This window comes from Plecotus auritus (assembly GCF_963455305.1).
Source record: "Plecotus auritus genome assembly, chromosome: 4".
NCBI lineage: Eukaryota > Metazoa > Chordata > Mammalia > Chiroptera > Vespertilionidae > Plecotus > Plecotus auritus.
The window spans coordinates 177,779,189-177,799,278 of NC_137775.1; the positions used below are offsets into that span (position 1 = coordinate 177,779,189).

At 43.8% G+C, this 20,090-nt stretch overlaps 1 protein-coding gene across 1 annotated transcript in view; it reads left to right on the top strand.

Moving 5' to 3' along the window:
- Window positions 1-20,090, top strand: part of DNAH11 (dynein axonemal heavy chain 11) — a 196,777-nt gene that overhangs the window by 83,326 nt on the left and 93,361 nt on the right. Inside the window, exons 40-51 of the mRNA XM_080663816.1 lie at window positions 452-584; window positions 1,825-1,952; window positions 2,936-3,084; window positions 6,993-7,143; window positions 10,053-10,184; window positions 13,256-13,429; window positions 14,383-14,587; window positions 15,846-16,011; window positions 16,689-16,791; window positions 18,532-18,771; window positions 19,200-19,361; window positions 19,617-19,810. Coding sequence (XP_080519942.1) covers window positions 452-584; window positions 1,825-1,952; window positions 2,936-3,084; window positions 6,993-7,143; window positions 10,053-10,184; window positions 13,256-13,429; window positions 14,383-14,587; window positions 15,846-16,011; window positions 16,689-16,791; window positions 18,532-18,771; window positions 19,200-19,361; window positions 19,617-19,810 — 1,937 coding nt within the window. The remainder of the gene's footprint in view (window positions 1-451; window positions 585-1,824; window positions 1,953-2,935; window positions 3,085-6,992; window positions 7,144-10,052; window positions 10,185-13,255; window positions 13,430-14,382; window positions 14,588-15,845; window positions 16,012-16,688; window positions 16,792-18,531; window positions 18,772-19,199; window positions 19,362-19,616; window positions 19,811-20,090) is intronic.

The window sequence follows — 20,090 nt, forward strand, 5'->3', positions numbered from 1 at the left end:
CTAACACGGGCCAAATAAATGAGGCATGTGGCCCGCCAGCCGCGAGTTTGACATGCTTGCTCTAAGCGATTCTCATGCAAGCTCAATTTTGAGCACAATCTAAATAGTACAGGCAGAGTGGATTTTAATAGCATGAACAGGAACAATTGCTTACATAAATAGTCCTTCACTTTGCACGTGTGGTTAAAAATCTCAAATGATAGAGTGACTTTCTCTAGTCTACATTGTTCAGGGAATCAGTGAACTGATCCTAAGGATGGCAGGATTAAATTGTTCAAGATGGTAATGACGTGTGCGCATGTAAATTTTTTTCCTTTTTCAGTGATAATACATGTAGAATATCTAGGAACATATAATGAATATGGAAAATCATCTGAAATCTTCTGCTTTCCATTTGGCTTATATCAATATTAATTTTCTTAGCTTTTTTTTTTTCCCTTCTTCCCTTCAGATTTTGAGAACACTGTACCGAACATATGTTAACATGAAACAGAAACCCATTTGGAATGACTTAAACCCTAAAGCTGTGACAACAGATGAACTCTTTGGTTTCATACATCACACTACCCGAGAATGGAAAGATGGCAAGTAGCATTTCCCCTTCGGAAGTGCTAAAAATTTCTCATTTTTATCCAGAAAGCCATTTTTCAGTTCAAGCCAATTTTAGTCATAGTTGTAGATTTACTGCTTATGTGTCTGCATTACCGGAGATACAGCAGCATTTATAGCCTGTAAATTAAAGCTGGATTTGAAGAAGGGGTCGGTTTGCATTCCGCAGGTTTGTGCTCAGAGCTGTGTATTTTATCCCACATCAGTTATGTCAGGGCTCGTGTTAACCAGGAAAGAAGTCAACAGGAATGCCTCAGGGAATGTCTATAAAGTACCTGATACAAGACACCGACTGAGTTACAGGCAGGCACTATGCTAGGTGCCAGGGACAGAAGTCATTGGGATGTATTTCTTTCCTTGAAAGCATTTGCAGGCAAACAGACCCCTTTGTTAAAATCTGTTATTATTACTTCTCATTTGTTTAAATGCACTATCCTTGGCATCATCCTTGAGTCTTTTCTCCCTTTCACACCCTACCTTCAACTTTACAGCAAATCCTACATGCATTACCTTTAAAATACACATTATATTCCAGTACTTTCTCCTCCTCTGCAGCTACCACATGAGTCCAACCAGTCTCCCTGCAGTTCATTTTCCATACAGCCGACAGAGGGCGCTCTTCAGAATGTTAGCTTTCTGTTGGCCATTTCCAGTGGGTTCCATCATCCTTAGAATCCAACCTTTATCCATGGCCTATACAGTTCTTATGGGATGAGATCCTCCTTCCCCATCTCTGACCTCACTTCCTGCACAGTGCCTTTAACCTACGATATATAAGCTATAAACTTGGGCCTCCTTGCTCTTCCTGGAACATGTCAAGCATCTTCCCATCAAGGGGCCTTTACGCTTGAAGTTCCCACCTTCTGCAACACTAAAAGTATCTGTACAGCCTCCTCTCTTACGTTATTGAAGTGTCTGGCCAAACGTCACTTCAGAGAAGACTTTCTTGGTGATTCTGTGTATAGAAGCCTGTCTCGTTATTCTCTCTCCTTTTCTTATATGGAAAATGAAATGAAAGTTGCCTTTGGTCTAGACAGCCTAGGTATGGCTCAAAACGTATTACACACTGCCCTCCAGAGAGAGGCAACAAATTCACAGCCAATTTATTTACTTAATAAACGAGCTTCCACTAGAAGAAATACAGTTTTATTTTAGAAATAAACAGCACTCAACTCCATTATATATGTGTAAAGATTGTTCACTCTTAATGTATAGGTCTCTTCTCATCTATTCTGCGAGAACAAGCAAATCTTATGCAGGATGGACCAAAATGGATAGTCCTGGATGGAGATATTGATCCCATGTGGATTGAATCACTAAATACTGTCATGGATGATAACAAGGTGGGTAATACCTCAGTGCTAAGCCTTAAACATGACACCTCTATTGAGTTCCATTCACTTGTGGGTTTTAGTACTAGTTTTTAACCATGAGCCTGATGTTCTTTATGTAGTTACTCTCTTGGGAAGTGCCACTTCCCTGCTAATTCTCTTATTTCACTGGTAAAGAATTTAAATTGTCTGTATAAATTTAACCATCTTTATAAGGAGATATGTATGAGCTGCTCATACACATTTTACCATTTTCAAAGAGTCAGGCATAAATTATTACATCTTATCTTTGATTAAGGATGGAATGCGTGGGTTGTAAGGGACAAGTTGGAAATTAAGTAGTTCCTATGGCTACCGACTGAATATAAATGCATTCCTAAGCATTTGCCACGGTTACTCCAGCATTCCCAGCAAAATCAAAGGGTGATGGCATAGGTCTGTGAGATGCTACTTAAGCAACACCAGGTCTGTCAGGAGAAAAAAATCAGAAATCCTAATTCATAATTACTACAGAATAGAATTAGTCACCCCCCTTAAATTAACAGTAATACTGCTTCCTGAACTAAGACATTGTATATCATAAAATATAGGTCTGAGATCTTTATACTTGCATGAGTTTCTATAGCAAATTGATAATTGTGGTATTTCAGACTTGAAAGATGGTTTATTTTTGTGGTATTCGGGCTTTGTCACGTAACCAACGCTTTGAACAAATGTCTTACATTTAGTAATAATTAACCACAGTTATTTAAAGCTGGCATCAGTAATCCATATTGGTAAGTTTGTTCCTCAAGGATCAGTGAGCTCCGCTCTGGAATGAACTGAGATCTTTAACTGAGGTCTTTTCTCAGACTGTACGTCCTTCTGTCTCCGGACAGTGAGCTCATAGCCTTTGGCCCTTCGGCGGGGGCGGTACTTTGTGCTGGGGTGGAGAATTGGCAGCAGCGCTCCCTCCAGAGTGACAGGGCTCCTGGGTGCTGTGCTGCTCCGTCCAGGTGCTGACCTTGGCCAGCAATGAGCGCGTCGCCCTTGGGCCCTCCATGAGGCTGCTCTTTGAGATCCATCACTTGAGGACAGCAACCCCGGCCACTGTTTCCAGAGCTGGTGTTCTGTATGTGAACCCACAAGATTTGGGCTGGAATCCGTGAGTACTACTTGTTTTTTACGATTGTGGTAAAACACACATAATATAAAATTTACCATTTTAACCATTTTTAAGTGTACAGTTCAGTGGCATTCAGTACATTCCCTTCGTTGTACAATCACCACCACCGACCATCTCCTTGACTTTTTCTGTCTTCCCAAACTGAAGCCCCATAGCCATTACAGGGGTGGGGAACGCTTTTCCTGCTGAGGGCCGTCTGGATATTTATAACATCATTCACGGGCCATACAAAACTATCAACTTAAACATTAGCCTGCTCTGTTTGGTCAGACATTTAACTAACTCACCCCTAATGCCTCGGCAGGGCCAGACCCAATGATTCCGTGGGCCTTTTGGGGACCAAGCTGTAACCTGGGCATATGCCCCGACCGGGAAGGGAATCCGTGGCCTCTTGGTTCCTGGGTCGACACTCAATTGCTGAGCCACACCCGGCCGGGCTGCTTCTATCCTTTGACTGTTACAAATAATGTTTCTATGAACAGGGCACACAGATATCCCTTTGAGTCCCTACTTTAATTATTCTGTGTCTGTACCCGCAAGTGGAGCTAGGAGACCATATGGTGGTTCTGTTACTTTTAAAGAGTTACCACGCTCTTTCCATGGTGGCTGTACCATTTTACATTCCCAACAGCGCAAGGCTCCACTGTCCGCCTGTCTCCACCGAAACTGTCACTTTCTCTGTTTTTTATGGTAGCCATCCTGATGGGAAAGAAGTGGCGTCTCGTTTCGGTTTTGATTTGCATTTTCATGATGATTACTCACGTTGATCATCTTTTCATGTGCTGTTTGGCCATCTGTGTATTTTATTTGGAGAAATTACTATTTCAGTTCTTTACCTACTTTTAAATCTAGTTGTGTTTGTTGTTGTGAACATTTCTCTTTTTAGCCTTAGTTTTTAAAAGAGCTAAACATTTATATGATCACTTGAAGAAGGTATCAGTAATTAAATTAAATTTAAAGCTGCATAATTAGACTCATTTAAAGATAACTAAATTAGCACCTGTGTGCCTTTGTCATTTTTAGTTGGACATTATCCTCTTCACACCTTGTACATGTTAAGAAACCAGTATTTGTTGAAAAAGTGAATAAATAACAAGAACTCCTATGGAGCACTGAGATATAAATACATCACTTAGTGAGCATATGTGTGTTTGTGTGTACACATATGTGCATACATGAGCTGTGGCAATGCTTTGATCTAGAACAAGTTGATTTTGCTACTTGCTTACTCTTCACATGCTCTCGGTTCCCATGGTCCATCCTGGTGGTCACCTGTCACCTCCTTGATCACTCGCACTGCGCTGGTCAGCGTCTGAGCTCTGCAAGCGAGCAGGTGCTGGGGCTGGCGTGTTTCCGTGACTGCTTCTTCTGTGCCCCTCCACCGAGCTCCGTGCCCACAGGCTGTCCTGGCCCGTGGCCTCTGGTTGCTTTGGCCAGGAAATGAGAGGGAGAGGAGATGAGGTCAGGCTATTTACTCCCCTGGCTCCCTCCCCACAGGGTCACATCGGGATGGCTGTGTCCCTCAACTGCAGGTCACAGCTCCTCTTAGATCTGTCCCTAAGATTCTTTCCTTCCAGGCGCTGGTAGTCCTTCACCCTTGTCCTTGCAGGCATAAGGTGCCACGACCATTCCGCAGTTCACTCCCTAGCATGGCTGAAAGGATCCTTTGGCTTTGTCTCCCTAATCCTCTCCCTGCATTGGCTGAGCTTGTCATCTTCTACCCCCGCGGCCCCATCCTTTCATTTTGGGGCGCTGTATACCCGTAAACATGAGGATTCAGAAATAATCGACATACACTGCTGATCAGCAGTGTGCTTGGAACTTCTGACATTTGTCCAGGCCACTGAGAATGACAGAACCTGACGCTGGCTGTTAGGGGCCAATTGTAGAGAGCTCTGATGAATTCCTGCTGTGTCCGCTGTGACAGATTCCAGCCCAGACTATTGACCACATACAAAAGGCTAATTTTTAAGTTGAGAATTTTGTATGGCCCGAGAATGCTGTTACAAATATCCAGATGGCCCTTGGCAGGAAAAGGGTTCCCCGCCCCTTTCCCATCAACAATAAGCTCTGGATGCTCAGAGTCCACTCTGGCAGCTGGTGCCGTAGGAGGAGCAGCTGAGGGCAGGTGTGGCCTTCCGGCCTTGGTCCCAGTAGCTGGCATCTGCTGACCATTGTCTCCTTGTCCCGTGGTGCCCACTGTCACCATCACCCAGACACGCTTTCTCAGGCTATCATCATGAACCTGGACTTCAACTGAAAACCATTCCTCTTGGACCTGAAAGCGTTTGACAGTTCACATTTTATAAATCTAGTAAGAGTGTAAAGGTAGTTAAATATTTAATAAAACCCTATTGTGAAAATCAAAGGGAGCCTTTTATAAGCTAATCATCTTACCTTCGTTTCTTCTGATACTGAAAATGTGAACTCGGACTTGCTTAAAGCAAGGTATAGTCATAATTGCTGTGGTCTCACGACTTCTCTGCGGGCAGCTGGATGGATTTATTATTGCTGCTTCCCATTGAGTGAGATTTTTTTGAGCAGTTATTTTCCATTTAACATCATACAGTTTCTCCCCAGAGACTACTGTGGATGCTACAGAGCCATGCTTCGTTTCATTCATAAGTATTATTTTATGAAGAAGTTAGAGATACTGTGTCAAAATTGATAATGTTGTGTAAGTTTCAGGTAAAAAAACATGTACCCAAGAATGAGATACCAATTCAGAGCCAGGTATTGGAAACACATTATCAGCCATTAGTCCAGTGGAAAAGCGGGCACTTTGAAATAGCCTTATATGGAATTTTCAACTTTTTGTTTGTAACTAATTGTTTATTACTAAACTAGAGGCTTGGTGCACAAATTCGTGCACGAGTGGGGTCTGGCTGGCCCACCCAATGGGGGCCATCGGGGCTGGGCCAGTGTGGGAGGGGAGGGGATGTGGGAGGTTGGCCAGCCGGCCTCGCCCCTGATTGGGGTGGGTGGGGGCCGATCAGGGGCCAGACAAGCCAGGGGAGGGGCCATGGGAGGTTGGAGGAGGGGGGCTGATTGAGGCCCCGATCAGGCTGGTTGGCCTCAGCAGTGTGTGTCATAGCGACCGGTCGGTCGTTCCGTTGTTCCATCGTTCCGATGACTTGGCTTTTATATACATAGATAATCGATGCCAAGATTAATCAAGAAAAATCCTAAGCTGTTTTCTTTCTTTTTTTTTTTTTTAATTTATTATTGATTTTTACAGAGAGGAAGGGAGAGGGATAGAGAGCCAGAAACATCGATGAGAGAGAAACATCGATCAGCTGCCTCCTGCACACCCCCTACTGGGGATGTGCCTGCAACCAAGGTACATGCCCTTGACCAGAATCGAACCTGGGACCCTTCAGTCCGCAGGCCAACGCTCTATCCACTGAGCCAAACTGGTTAGGGCCTAAGCTGTTTTCATAAATACAGCCCACCCTCTGCGGAAGTTTCAGTCCTCCTCTAAATATATTTTTTTTTAAATAATTTTATTGATTTTTACAGACAGGAAGGGAGAGGGATAGAAAGTTAGAAACATCGATGAGAGAGAAACATTGATCAGCTGCCTCCTGCACACCCCCTACTGGGGATGTGCTCGCAACCAAGGTACATGCCCTTGACTGGAATCAAACCTGGGACCCTTCAGTCTGCAGGCCGACGCTCTATCCACTGAGCCAAACCAGCTAGAGCTCCTCCTCTAAATATTTTAAAGGGTCATTTTAAAATATTTGCAGCTTTGGAAATAGAATGAGCTCACCACACGTGTCCCTGAAGTGCTGCACCGCGCTGTGTGGAGGGGGCGCTTTTGAGCGGGAGAAGTTCTGCTTTCCAAGCCCAGGGTTCAGTGAAGGCGTTCCTGTGTTCTTCCTCAGGTACGTGGCCAGTTGGATCGACAGAAGGCAGCATCAGTCAGAAAAGGCCAATTTAACGATTCTTTTCGATAAGTACGTGCCTGTGTGCCTGGATAAGCTGAGGACGAGCTTCAAAACCATCACCTCCATTCCCGAGAGCAGCCTGGTGCAGGTGTGTCTTCTGTTGTGTTGTGTGCCATCCTAGTCCTGAGGCGGGAGTGGGCCGATCAGGGCCACAGGAGGGTTTGCTCTTTCTAGAAGATGGAGAGATTTCTGGAGCTGAGGTTTCTCCAACCCCTCGTTCTCTAGCCCCCATGTTCCCCAGTGCTTTTTTGCAAACCCCTGTCACACATCTGTCACCTTCTCTTATTGTTTGGGTTTGTGGCCTCTTTCACAAGATTGTGAACTAGAGAGCTGAAGCCACCTTTTATTTAGTTTTATATCTCCAGAGATTTACATAGTGACTAGCATATAGCAGATGCTGAATATCTTTATTGAATCATGCATTCCTCCCAAGTATATTTGCATAGAATAAGAAGATCAAAGTGGTAACGGCCTTATTTCCTTTTTCTCTATTCTAAGTAACTGGCCCGGTAAAGGTGTTCGGTATATTTTTTTAATGCAAAATATCCATGTAATTAAAGATGCTGACCACCGAGAAAGAGAAAGCTGCTGGCCTCTACCCCATGAGTGTCATCACCCACCCATCTACCACCCTCTGCTCTCTTTCTTCTCCCCTCCCCTCCCCAAAACATTCCTAAAGGCAGGTCACTCTAGATGAGAGACCATTATTCCCGGGGTAATTTTTTTAAATACTCGTGAGATGGCTGGTAAGAGTGAAGGGCACATATATGTTGTCATGGAAGCAAATAGAAATAATTCACAGTACACAGAACTGAAGGCTGTGATCTGAGTCTCAGCATGAGAAACAACCGCCTGCCTTTTATAACTATAAAACTTCACAAAAGATTGATAATTAGAAACCATTTTTTTTCCTTATAGGAGCAAAATTGGTTTCAAAATACTTTGTTACTATTAACTTACTATGTTACCAAATTTGTTTGAAGCTAAATGAGAAAAAGTCACCAGCATAATAAGAAGAGAAAGTTGAGGTTTTTGGATAATTCACACACCAATTAAGTAAAGGCTAGTCTTCAGCGGTAATTATCTGAGGTGTAATTTATTTCTGGAAGCAGGTCTGAATTTATTCATAATGAATTAATTATGCGAGCAGCCTAATTGGACTTCCTCTGGTGTAATACTTGTAAGAAGCCTGGTCGTGTTCTTTCTCAGGTCGGCTTGTGTATCTGTGTGATTCTGTGGTGTGAACCTGTTCATTCTCTGTGGTGTGAACCTGTGGTGTGAAAATAGGTCAGTAGGAATTAATAGGACTCTTGCTCTCACTTCCTTCTCTTGTAGTATGCAGAAATGGCAGTTTCTCCTCAGCTCCTTTTTAGCTGTTTTATACAATAGTCTGTTTTCTGTGATGAGTTATAAGGACAGGGATTTGAAACAAAAATGGGCATCAAAGAGCATAGCATAAAGTGACTACTTTAAGAAATGAATATATTATGTTTTCTGGCATACGAAACTTATTTGCTTTAAGTTCTAAGGTGTATTAACTCTTTCAGATTATGCACTGAAGTACGACTTTATTCATTGCTGACACAGAGCTCAAAATATTTTCTAAGTACTGTGTTTGGGAGAAAATAGAAAAAAAACTTAAGTTATTAGAGTGTTCAGGTCAAAGGATCACTTAACATTGAGACCTTCCAGTCTTTTTGTTTCGATTTGAACAGTTCCTTAGACCAACATGGCTTCCGCTCAGAAATAGCAAAGCCTCTGCACTGTACATTATTTCTCTTGATAACAAATTTGGTGAGTTTTCTTCGACGAGAAAAAAAAGATTTTAAATTGGCAAACATAACACAATATAAAATGCTGGAAATCAAGAGAGAAGATTGAAAAATATAACAGGCACTTACCTATTAGAATTAAAAGCCTTTCCAAACTATTTCCAGGATCCATGCTCCACGTCACCCTGGCTTTTCGCCACCGTTCAGGGCTGGTGGGGGGGGGCGGGGGGCGGGGGGCACAGGCAGGCAGGCCTCCCTGGCTGTGTGAAGCGTGCATTGCTGTGCACATGGTAGTGGTAGAAACTTGTTGCTGTCTCCAACAGCCAGGAGCAGGGGGCCAAGAGTTTGGAGTGTCTGTGACAATGCTAATTGTGCTATAGAGAACTAGGTCAAAACCACAGTGATTACTAGTTATTATTTCCTATGGGAACGGCCTTTGCAGCAGCCACGCCCCCCTCATTACTGACCTGATACCCTGAGCATGGGGTGTGTTTCACCCCAGCAGAGCACAGTGAGGTTCACCTGGAGGGTATGGAGAACAAGTTCCTGAACAGCGCTTCATCCAAGGCTAAATTTAGTCTGATGTCCGACAAAATGCCACAGGCTGAGGCTGCCAGTCGACTTTCTAAATTTATGACAACAGGTGGGAAGACGGCTGCGGAAGCACCAGGGGGAAGCGGGTATCTAGATGTCCAGCAGGAGCGAGACAGCTCAGTCAGCCCTCCCACCAGTGACCTTCATTCATTCATTCCTGGTGATGTGGGACGCTTCCTGGGAGAAAAGATGTCTTTAGTTTCTGCTGTGAAGGTAGGAAGTTAGGGCTGTAGAATACTATGTGTGGTCTGACTCCCTGTTTATAGGAAAGCAAGCATATATATATATACACACACACACACACACATATATATTGTATCCCCATTACTATTAATTTTTGCTTATATATATTTCCATTTGTTACAGTGATTATTAATTGGATAATTCAAGAATTTAATTTTTTAATAGTTTATTACTTAGAAGATCAGTTTGATTGAAAGTAGCAAAGGTTTCCCACCATCGATGTAGAAACGCAAGGCAGTCATTCTTGTCTCTCAATGTACAAACCACAGAGTTGGGAACAGTCGTGTACTCTCTTCAGGATAAAGTGGGTTTGTTCATGTCTGGTGAACGTACTCCACGACTGGAAAAATAGGCTGCCCTAAATGAATGGCTGTTTCTTGGTCTTTAGACTATTTGTGCTCTTCTGGAATGTTTGTTGACTCCGGAAAATGTACCTTCCGACAGCCCCAAAGAAGTGTACGAAGTCTATTTCGTCTTCGCTTGTGTCTGGGCCTTCGGAGGCACCCTGCTGCAAGACCAGGTGTGTTTACAGCTGGTTGGCAGAGCCAGCTTTCCTTGGGAGGGATTGTTATCATGTGTGACCCCTGTGCTCTTGTTATATGACATACGTCTGTCCTACGTGCCCCGCTCTCCCCTAAGCTGGGACACTGTCCAGGCGAACTCATCCAGGCTGATGATTGACCTTGGCTGACAAAGCCACATCCAGAGCCTCCCACCAGATTGCCCTTCGGAGCTCCAGGCTGTGTGCACCTGCCCCGGAGCCATGCCACAGCGTGCCCAGGCAGCTCGCCACCCGCCACCCCCGAATTGGCTCTTCCTCTTCGTTCTTTCTTTCCCTAAGCGACTCTCGGCATTCCTCCCAGCCGCTCGCTCCAGTTTAAAACCTGGGAGGCATTACTCTTCCTTACTTGTATGTCTGAGGGTCACCAGATCCTTTCGGTGTCAGTTACGACATCGCTGTTGAGTCTATCCCCTCTTCTCCATTCCTGTGGCCTTCATTCAAGAGCATAACATGTTGAGATTGTCCGGGGCTTAGTTTGGACTTCAACAGGTGCCCCTGAATCTGGGCATTAAAAATAGAGGGCACACATCTTCCAGGCATTCCCCGATGTTTGCCGATGTAAACAGGGAGTGTCAGTCGGAAGGCGTCACAGCCAAAAGTGACCCATGTTTCTGTTGGTTCATTCACTGTAGGCCATAACACACATGGTTGCTATCACCTGTGGCCCAGTTCTGCTTCTACCACAAATCATATCTATAAATAACTTTGATATTCACTTGGCCTCCTAGGTCTTATTCTGACCCCTCTCAGAAGCCACGTTTCCTTTTGGAATCTCCAAGTGCTCTTTAAAGAAGAACAGCCCTTGGCTTTGAGTGAGAGTTTCAAGAATTGGTGTTGTATGATTTCACATGGTTTTTCTCAAAAACACCATTTATAATGGCTGTGGGTTTCTCCTGCATGGAGACCTCATGTAGACTTTCTCCCTCTCCCCAACCCCCATGGGTGTTTATCAGTGCCTTCTACAGTGTTTTTCTTTCCCAAAGCTGGGAGCCCAGGGGAAATTGCATGAGTAGGATGTTGACAGCTGAGATCTTTCCAGGGGTCCTCAAACTTTTTAAACAGGGGGCCAGTTCACTGTCCCTCAGACTGTTGGAGGGCCGGACTATAGTTAAAAAAAAAACTATGAACAAATTCCTATGCGTACTGCGGGCCCAGGACGAGTCGGCTGCTAAGCAGGACAGGCAGCGGCACCCGGCGGGCCAGATAAATGTCCTCGGCAGGCCGCATGTGGCCCGCGGGCCGTAGTTTGAGGACGCCTGCGTGTAGACCCTCCAGCTCACCTTCCTTCCAGATGGTCCTCTTTCGGAAATCTTTCCCATTTCCAAACGTGGCAGCCTTCAAGCTGGAAGCTGGCACCACCATGGTCATCCTGCTCTCCCAGACACTTTCTTCCTTGTTAGTTGTTGTCATCATCATCTTGAAATTTTCCAAAGGGATCTAACTATGAAGCATTCAAAAGAGAGGCTGTGAAGTTGGAAACATGAATGAAGCAGACACATAAATACTCTCAGGATAGCCACTTATTAGTTCAACAAATTGGAGTGCCTGCTATCTGCAAGGCATGTGCTTAGGGCTTCTAATAAGCTATCTCATTGACACTTAGAAGACGAACCTATATGTACAGGTACAGCTGTCCTCTTTCTTCTTCTTTTGCAAAGAGAAACAGAAACTTAGACAAGTTAGCCTGCTTGAGGCCACACAGCTAACTAATATCCGAGGTTCAGACTGCAATAGGACCCGGGACTCCTATTCTTAACCCCGGCCATAGCGGACAACTTTCAAAATAGGCCTGACCTCAGCTCTCCCTGGGCTCCCAGCAACTGCCATCATCATTTCTCCCTTGGCTTCTGAAGTAACCTTGTCACTGGTCTTTCTGCTTCTGTGCTTGCCCATAATCCATTATCCGCTTGGCAGCCAGAGTGACTTTTTAAAATGTGAACTGAATTATATGATATACTCTAGAATTAACACTTGAATGGGTTTCTATTGCTTTCCCCCCCTTTTTAAAAATTTTCAGTTACAGTTTACTTTTAATATTAGTTTTATTGGTTTCAGGTGTATAGCATAGTGCTTAGACAATGATATACTTGACACAGTGTCCCCCCTGATATTTCCAGTATCCACCTGGAACCATACATAGTTATTGCAATATTATTGACTATATTCCCTATGCTATACTTTACATCCTGTGACTATTTTGGAACTACCAATTTGGATTTCTATTTCTTTTAAGATGAAGTTAAAAATTTTAGTACTATATATGAGACCTCTGGATCTGGCCCTGCCTGCCCCTCCCTCTTCCTCCCTCTGCCACTCCCTCCCCGCACCTGCACTAGCCAGTGTCTTGAGCACAACGATTCTTTCACACCACAAGCTCCTTGCACATGCCGACCTCTTCCTGCTGCCCGGAACAGCATCTCCTGAATCTGTGCCTGTCCTCAACAATGGCTGCTCTGAGCGTCCAGTTAAAATAGATACACCCTGTTATTCTCACCTGCAGCAAACTTCACTTTCGAGATGTCTAACTTATTTATTTCTGCGTTTATCGGCTTAACCTCTGCGACCACCATGTTTACCAATTTTATAAAGTGCTCCCTGGTTCTTCATTTTCTCATTGACCATCAGTTGATGTGAAGACTTCATCATCTCTTTAAAGAGATCAGCACCAATGTTTGATAACCACTGCCTTAGGGTAGGTAGCATGGTAATGTGTAGAGTAGCTCCTCCTGGTTCAGTTGAACAACCCAGGGGGAATTTAAAGTTCACCTAACCTGACCTTGCTTTTTAAGTTAATAATTATTCCATAAAATTAGTACCTGATGGATATATCGCAGTTACGGCTTTTTGCCTTTGATAGTATCACTCTTCATAACTTGTAATTTCTTTTCCTTGGGTCAGTGACTCAGTCCCATTGGTAATTAAGACTCTGTACTCTGCAAACACCGTGTGCTCGCAGGATTTGGAGGGGCCTTGTGTGTGTGCAGAACTACCTGTAAGTCGGCAATAAGGATTCCTGTTGTTCTCCTTAGCTTTCTGGTCATCAAGCTGAATTCAGTCGGTGGTGGCACAAAGAGATGAAAGCAGTGAAGTTTCCATCTCAGGGAACAATCTTTGATTATTACCTGGACCACAATACTAAGAAATTTTTGCCTTGGACGGACAAAATCCCCACATTTACTATGGACCCAGACGTCCCTCTGCAGGTAGGGTGCGGAATGTAGGCATGTTCACCCTACCCATATTTGCTGAGGGGGAAGTGTCTCCGTTATAGAAACAGTGAAGTGGCTATTATATTTTTGCAACCTCTTTATAAAAATTTCAACTTATTTCCGTAGTAACAGATTTCTCTATATTTTCCTAGAAACTTGTGACTTCTGTTAAAAATTGGAGGCATATTTCTGTAGTTCAGTGGATTCTTATTTCTGACCTTATAGTAAAATTTTTAGATAGCACTTTTATATTTAACTTCTTTCCTTTAACCCTCCCCCCCCCAAAGCCATAAAATGAATGTTTAATCTCCTCAACTTGAGTTTCAAATTCACACAGCAGCAGACAAACCTAAATAGAACTCTCTTTCTTGTTGTTTCTCTTCATAAACTGTTCTTCTGCGTTTCTCTTATGCCCATTTATTTTTCAGTCGTATTCTAATTCTGCCACTGTTTCCCCAAAACTGTCTCCCCCAACACTTCACTCCTTTTGTGTGGATTGTGTATAGTTATTTTATCACTTAATCTTACTGGGCCAAAGCACTGCTACCAATTTTCACTTCTGTATGGCTTGCCTTTTCAAATGTTTTGTCAGCAACTAACAGATGGTGGACGGTCTCTGAAACGTTTACTGTATTTCCCTTGTATGTCTAACACAGGGCTGGGTGGAGATTAGGTAATTCTATCATGGAGAGCCTTGGGTTCTAGTACTTTCATTGGAAAAGATAAATCAGTTGCTTATGCTATGGCACTTCCCCATTGCTCTCTTAAGCAATGATGTCTAAACTCTTGACAATTCAAAACAAAAAGTAGGTGGGATCTCTCCCACTGGGGTTAATGTGAACTTAGAATTCATTGAACCTCAATTCTAAAGTGACTATGGTGGTTCAGATGTAAAATTTTGGAGTGTCTTTCTCTGACCTCTCTCTCATTCTGTCTTCTCCCTGCAGAGAGTTCTGGTTCACACGTCAGAGACAACGCGTCTCAGATACTTCATGGAGTTGTTGCTTGAGAAAGGACAGCCGCTAATGCTGGTCGGGTGTGCCGGAGTGGGAAAAACGGTCTTCGTAGGGGACATGCTGGCGAGGCTCTCTGAGGATTACGTGGTGTCCCGCGTGCCTTTCAACTACCACACAACGTCTGCAGCTCTACAGAGTAAGTGTTCCTCTTGTCTACATTCCAGGGACAAGAGATCAGAAACGGTCACGGCCGTGACAGGCAACCCCGAGAGATGGTGGCTTCCTCTAGGCTTTAGGCGTTTTCTTAGGCCTCAGAGGACTTTCTCCTCAACACCATTCTGGGTAAATCTACTTTGTTCAGATATTGTGATTTTGGCTTTTCAGATCACTCATGGCTTATTGGGGTTATTACTCTGAGGTCACATTACATCAGTCATGTTCATTGCTTTACCTCTAAACTGTTGGGTTTCCTTTAGTCAGTTTATGGGGCCTGACCATTCTGAGGGTGTGTACCCAAGGAGCAATGCTCTGGCTACCTTTTCAAGTAAGAGGTTGATTTAGGAGAAAATCTCTCAAACTGTGTTGATGAAATGACAGGCCATGAGCTGTTAATTAAATCTTAGGAGAACTGTAAGAAGAAACTTAAACTGTTGCATAAATGTGTCAATGTAATCAAAAGAACCACACAGATTTGGGGCATTCTAAGTTGGAAAGCCAAGCAAAGGAGACTTGAAAGTAGAGGAGAAGTGGTATAAAGGGCTGATATTGGTAGGTCTGTCACTTGCTTCAGGAGATTAAAGGGGTTATATTGGGGGAGGGGACAGCAAAACTCACTGTTCAGTTGTTAGTTAAACCTGCTGAGTTGCCCTGAATGTGGTTTCTGTGTTTGGAGAGTTGACAGATAATTAGATGCCACATCCCAGGCACACACTCTTCGGGATTTCCTCCACCCATACTTTCCTCTCAAATATATTGACACAAAGTCATACAGGCACATGAAGAAGTATAACTGGACGTGTACACAGCAGAGTGTCTTCATGCAATAGCCTCTTGTACGTCTGCACTCCAGTGGCCTGAGAGAGGTGTGGGGGACCTTTTGTAATGGCAATAGAGAGGGACTGAGAGACGAGGCTGGGCCATGCCCTAGAGTGGGTGCAGGAAGGTTCCCAGATCAGCAATGGCATTGTCTGCAACACCCTGTGTGACATCAGGCTGTAGACGTTGACTGTCCAGGAATGAACAGGCCGGATGCGTTCTGGCTACGAGGGAGGTTGGCAGGAGAACTTGACATAGAAGGAGGTGACCAGAGGCACAGCCCTGGTATTAGCCTGCAGAGAGGTGATATGTGAAGCCAAAGAGGAGTTGAAATGGACAGAAATAAGAAAAAATAAAAAAGCACTAAGGACAGAAAATTACATCTTATCTGATTGGACAGAATTGTATATTGTTTTCAGGAATTCTTGAAAAACCTCTAGAGAAAAAAGCTGGTCGCAGCTATGGCCCGGGAGGAAATAAAAAATTGGTTTACTTTATCGACGATATGAATATGCCTGAAGTGGACTCATATGGCACCGTTCAGCCCCACACTCTGATTCGACAGCACATTGATTACGGGCACTGGTAAATGATTCTCTGGGTTTTATTCTCTACTGAAATTTCATTATTGTTACTATGGATAAACATTTGCACATGGAATACCCTAATGTCTTCCTCTTCCCAGGAGGAGCATTTCCTGCGATACCTTTTGGGTTTTACTTTGCATCGTCTTTTTATCATCTTAAGTGGAATAGATTCCCTTTGTATCTTGGGAAGAATTGAACTGAAAAGTATTCTAGCAACATAAGCTGTCTGGCTTACACATCAAATTCTTTAATACGTTAATTCACACTAAATAGCTTAGAGAAGCATGGCCTTGTTCTGCGGGATGTAACCATCTGGTAAAATCTGGTGCTGCAGTCTGAGACAATCCCTCTGCCCCCATTAACTCGAGGGAGATCCCCAGCCTCGCTGTGGGTATTTCTAACCAGAAATAGACTCACCTGAGAATCAGTAAACAGCAACAGCCTGTATTGATTCAGCTCCACATGCGGATTCCGCCATCAAAGGAGCTGTGTCACCTTCAGTTTTCTAAGAGTTTGTTTTCATATCCCTGAGATAATGCTAACAAGCTCAGCATCACAGAGCGATTGTAAAGATGAGAGGAGACACTTGGTGATGAAGTCTTGTCTGAACTGGTGGGTTTTGTTGGGCTGTCATCTCTAGTTTTTAGACTGAAGGTTCTGTTTTCTGTCTCTCAGGTATGATAGACAGAAGGTGATGCTTAAAGAAATCCACAACTGTCAGTACGTGGCCTGCATGAACCCGATGGTGGGCAGTTTCACAGTCAACCCCAGACTCCAGGTAGGGGGTTAAGTCCTGCTCTCTGTCACATAGCCCCTAAGTATCATACTCTGACATTGTGGGTCTTCATTCTTGGTGCTTTTGAGTACAAGTTAGGGCAACTACTGGACATTTGGTTAACCATGTAAGCTTTTTTTTTTTTTTTTAATTACTAGACTTTATTTCTTAGGGCAGTTTTAGGTTCATAAACTGTCTCAGCAGCTTAACTGAAAGTAGAGTTCCTCGCTCCCGGCCTCCTTTACCCTCCTGGAAACACCTGTGTGAGTGTGCTGCAGTGGTTACAGATGTTGAGCCAGTACTGGTAAATTATGATCTGAAGTCAAGTTCACACTGGAGTTCATTCTTTGTGTTGTACATTCCATGTGTTTTGGCAAATGAATAATAATAGGTGTCCACCATTGGAGTATCATCCTCTATCTATCTTCTATATATATAAAAGCCTAATATGTAAATTGTTCCCTCTGGAGTTCGATCGCTCGCTATGATGTGCGCTGACCAGCAGGGGGCAGTGTGGAATGAAGGAAGGCCCCAGGCAGCAGCTGCCAGCCGGGGAAGGGAGGCCCTGGCCAGCAGCTGGAAGGCCCCGATCAGCCCTGATCACCGACCAGGCCTAAGAACCCTATCGGGCCTCTAGCACATAATAGTTTCACTGTCCTAAAACGCCCCTGTGCTCCTCTTATTCATCTCCCACCCCACCCCCCTCCATACCCCCACACAAATCCCTAGCAACCACTTGATCCTTTTAGGGTCTTCATAGTTTCACCTTTCCCAAAATGTCCTACAGTTGGAATAATATAGTATGTAGCCTTGTCAGATTAGCTTTTTTCACTTAGCTCAGTGGTTGGCAAACCGCGGCTCATGAGTTTGCCGACCACTGGGATAGGGGTTAATCACAAGGAACAACAACAGCCTGTAATTATTGGGATCGAGAGTCTAGGTCAGTGGTCAACAAACTCATTAGTCAACAGAGCGGCAAACCGTGGCTCGCGAGCTGCATGTGGCTCGTGAGCCGCAGTTTGCCGACCACTGACTTAGCTTAAATGTGCATTTATGGTTCCTCCATGTTTTTTCATGGCTTGGTAGCTTATTTCTTTCTTTTTTATCACTGAATCATAATCATTGTAGGGATGTGCCACAGTTTGTTTATCCAATCACCTATGGAAGGGCACCTTGGTTGTTGCCACATTTTGGCAAGTATGAATATACTGTTATATTTATGTGCAGTTTTTGTGTGCATATAAGCTTTTTCATAATAATCACCACCATCATCAACAACAACATACATGTAACAACAGAATATAGCAATCAATGTTGCTTACTCACTTACCTGGAGTCAGCGGGAGTCAGCGAGGTGACTGATGTTCTTAGTTGGGCTCATTCACGTGTCTGGGAGTTACTGTTTGTCAGCTAATGTCAGGTGACTCTGTCTGGAGTTATTGGGACATGTGGCTCTGCTTCATGGGTCTCTCACCCACTAGCAGGGGTGTAGAATTCAGGACCAAGGTCCTGAACTTTAACAAGCCTGTGACAGTAACTGTTACATGGTCACTTCCAGTTCATCCTGTTGGCTGTCAAGTTACACATCCAGGCCCAGAGTCAGAGTGGACGGCACTCCAAAGTTAAATGGCAATGGGCATGGATACAGAGAGAAGTGACAAAAAGAAGGCTTTTTTGGGGGAAATCTACTGGTACCATTACAATCCCTGTTTTTTACAACTCTCCTACGTGTTTTTGTTTCAGAGACATTTCACAGTGTTTGCATTCAACTTTCCTTCCTTGGATGCTCTGAACACCATCTACAGCCAAATCCTTAGTTTCCACTTCCGGCAGCAAGCGTTTGGTCCGTCAGTTCTCAGGAGCGGCCCCACACTGATACAGGCAGCAATCGCGGTCCATGCGATGATGGCACATCACTTCTTACCCACGGCTGTTAGGTTCCATTACCTCTTCAACCTGAGAGACCTGTCGAGCATCTTCCAGGTACCTGGATGGCTCTCTGTGATGCATCTCAGGTGGAGGAATGATTCTAGTAATACTCGTGGTGTTCAGTTATAGAACTTAGTTTAACACTCTGCTATTTATGTATTCATTCATTTTATATCATCCACTTCTCTGGGAAGTAAGTATGGCGGGTTTGTTGGAGGACTTAATAGGCACAAGTACTCAGATGCAGTATTTAGTTCCTGGGCTAGCTCTTGAAATACAGTCTTAGTTACATTCCTAAAAATGAGTATAAGATGGTAAATTTTCAAACTGTTGCTTATCATAGAGTGAAACTAATATATATATGTACTACTATTATATTTTTTAACTCAATAACTTGCTAAATTTATTAAAGACAGTCTTAAAGGAAAACATTATCTTGGAATACCATCATCTCTGCATTTTTTTTTTATTTTGCCTTATAGGGGATTTTATTTTCATCTCCTGAATGTCTAAAGGGTTCAAACGATTTAATACGCCTGTGGCTTCATGAATCTTCTCGTGTTTATGGAGACAAACTGATAGACACAAAGGATTGTGATTTGTTTCAGAAAAAATTGCTGGAAACTGCCTGTAAATATTTTGAAGTAAGTGGATGAATGTCAGAGGTCACAGTTCGCTCTGGCACTAACTGGAGTTGGCTGTGGATGGGAATAAGTTGTGTAAATGCTTGCCTTGCTCAACCAGCTGTGATTCTGGAATATAATCGTTCTGTACTTGGGAACATTCCATACACTACCATGGCTTGATCTGCATGCTTTTCCCTTGCTAGGCCACGCCGTCTCCAGATGGATCATTCTGGATGGTTGGCATGACCTTATTTTCTCTTCCTCCTCCTGCAGGGTGTAGACATCCATGTCCTGCTTCAGCAGCCCCTCATCTATTGCCACTTCGCCAGTAGTGGGGGAGAGCCATGCTACCTGCCCGTGAAGGACTGGGAGGGACTGAAGGCGCTTCTCACGGAGACGTTGGACAACTACAACGAACTGAATGCTGCCATGCACCTCGTCTTGTTTGAAGATGCCATGCACCACGTGTGAGTTGACTCGTCACGATGCTTTTTGTACAAAGTGAAAGTAACCACAGTCATTGTGTTTCAGGTCGTACCCAGCACTCTGAGCTATCAGTTCTTACCTGTTGTTTCCCACACAATGGAAACCTGTAGTGTCTTCATAAACTGTCACTATCTCAGTAATGTCTTACATAGTCCACTTCTTCCTGAAGTGTCATCACAGCCATAATTTCAGCATAATTTCCCCTGTTAGGTAAAATACTAGCAAGGAAGAAGACAGGTGACTCCTTCAAAGTCATAAAGC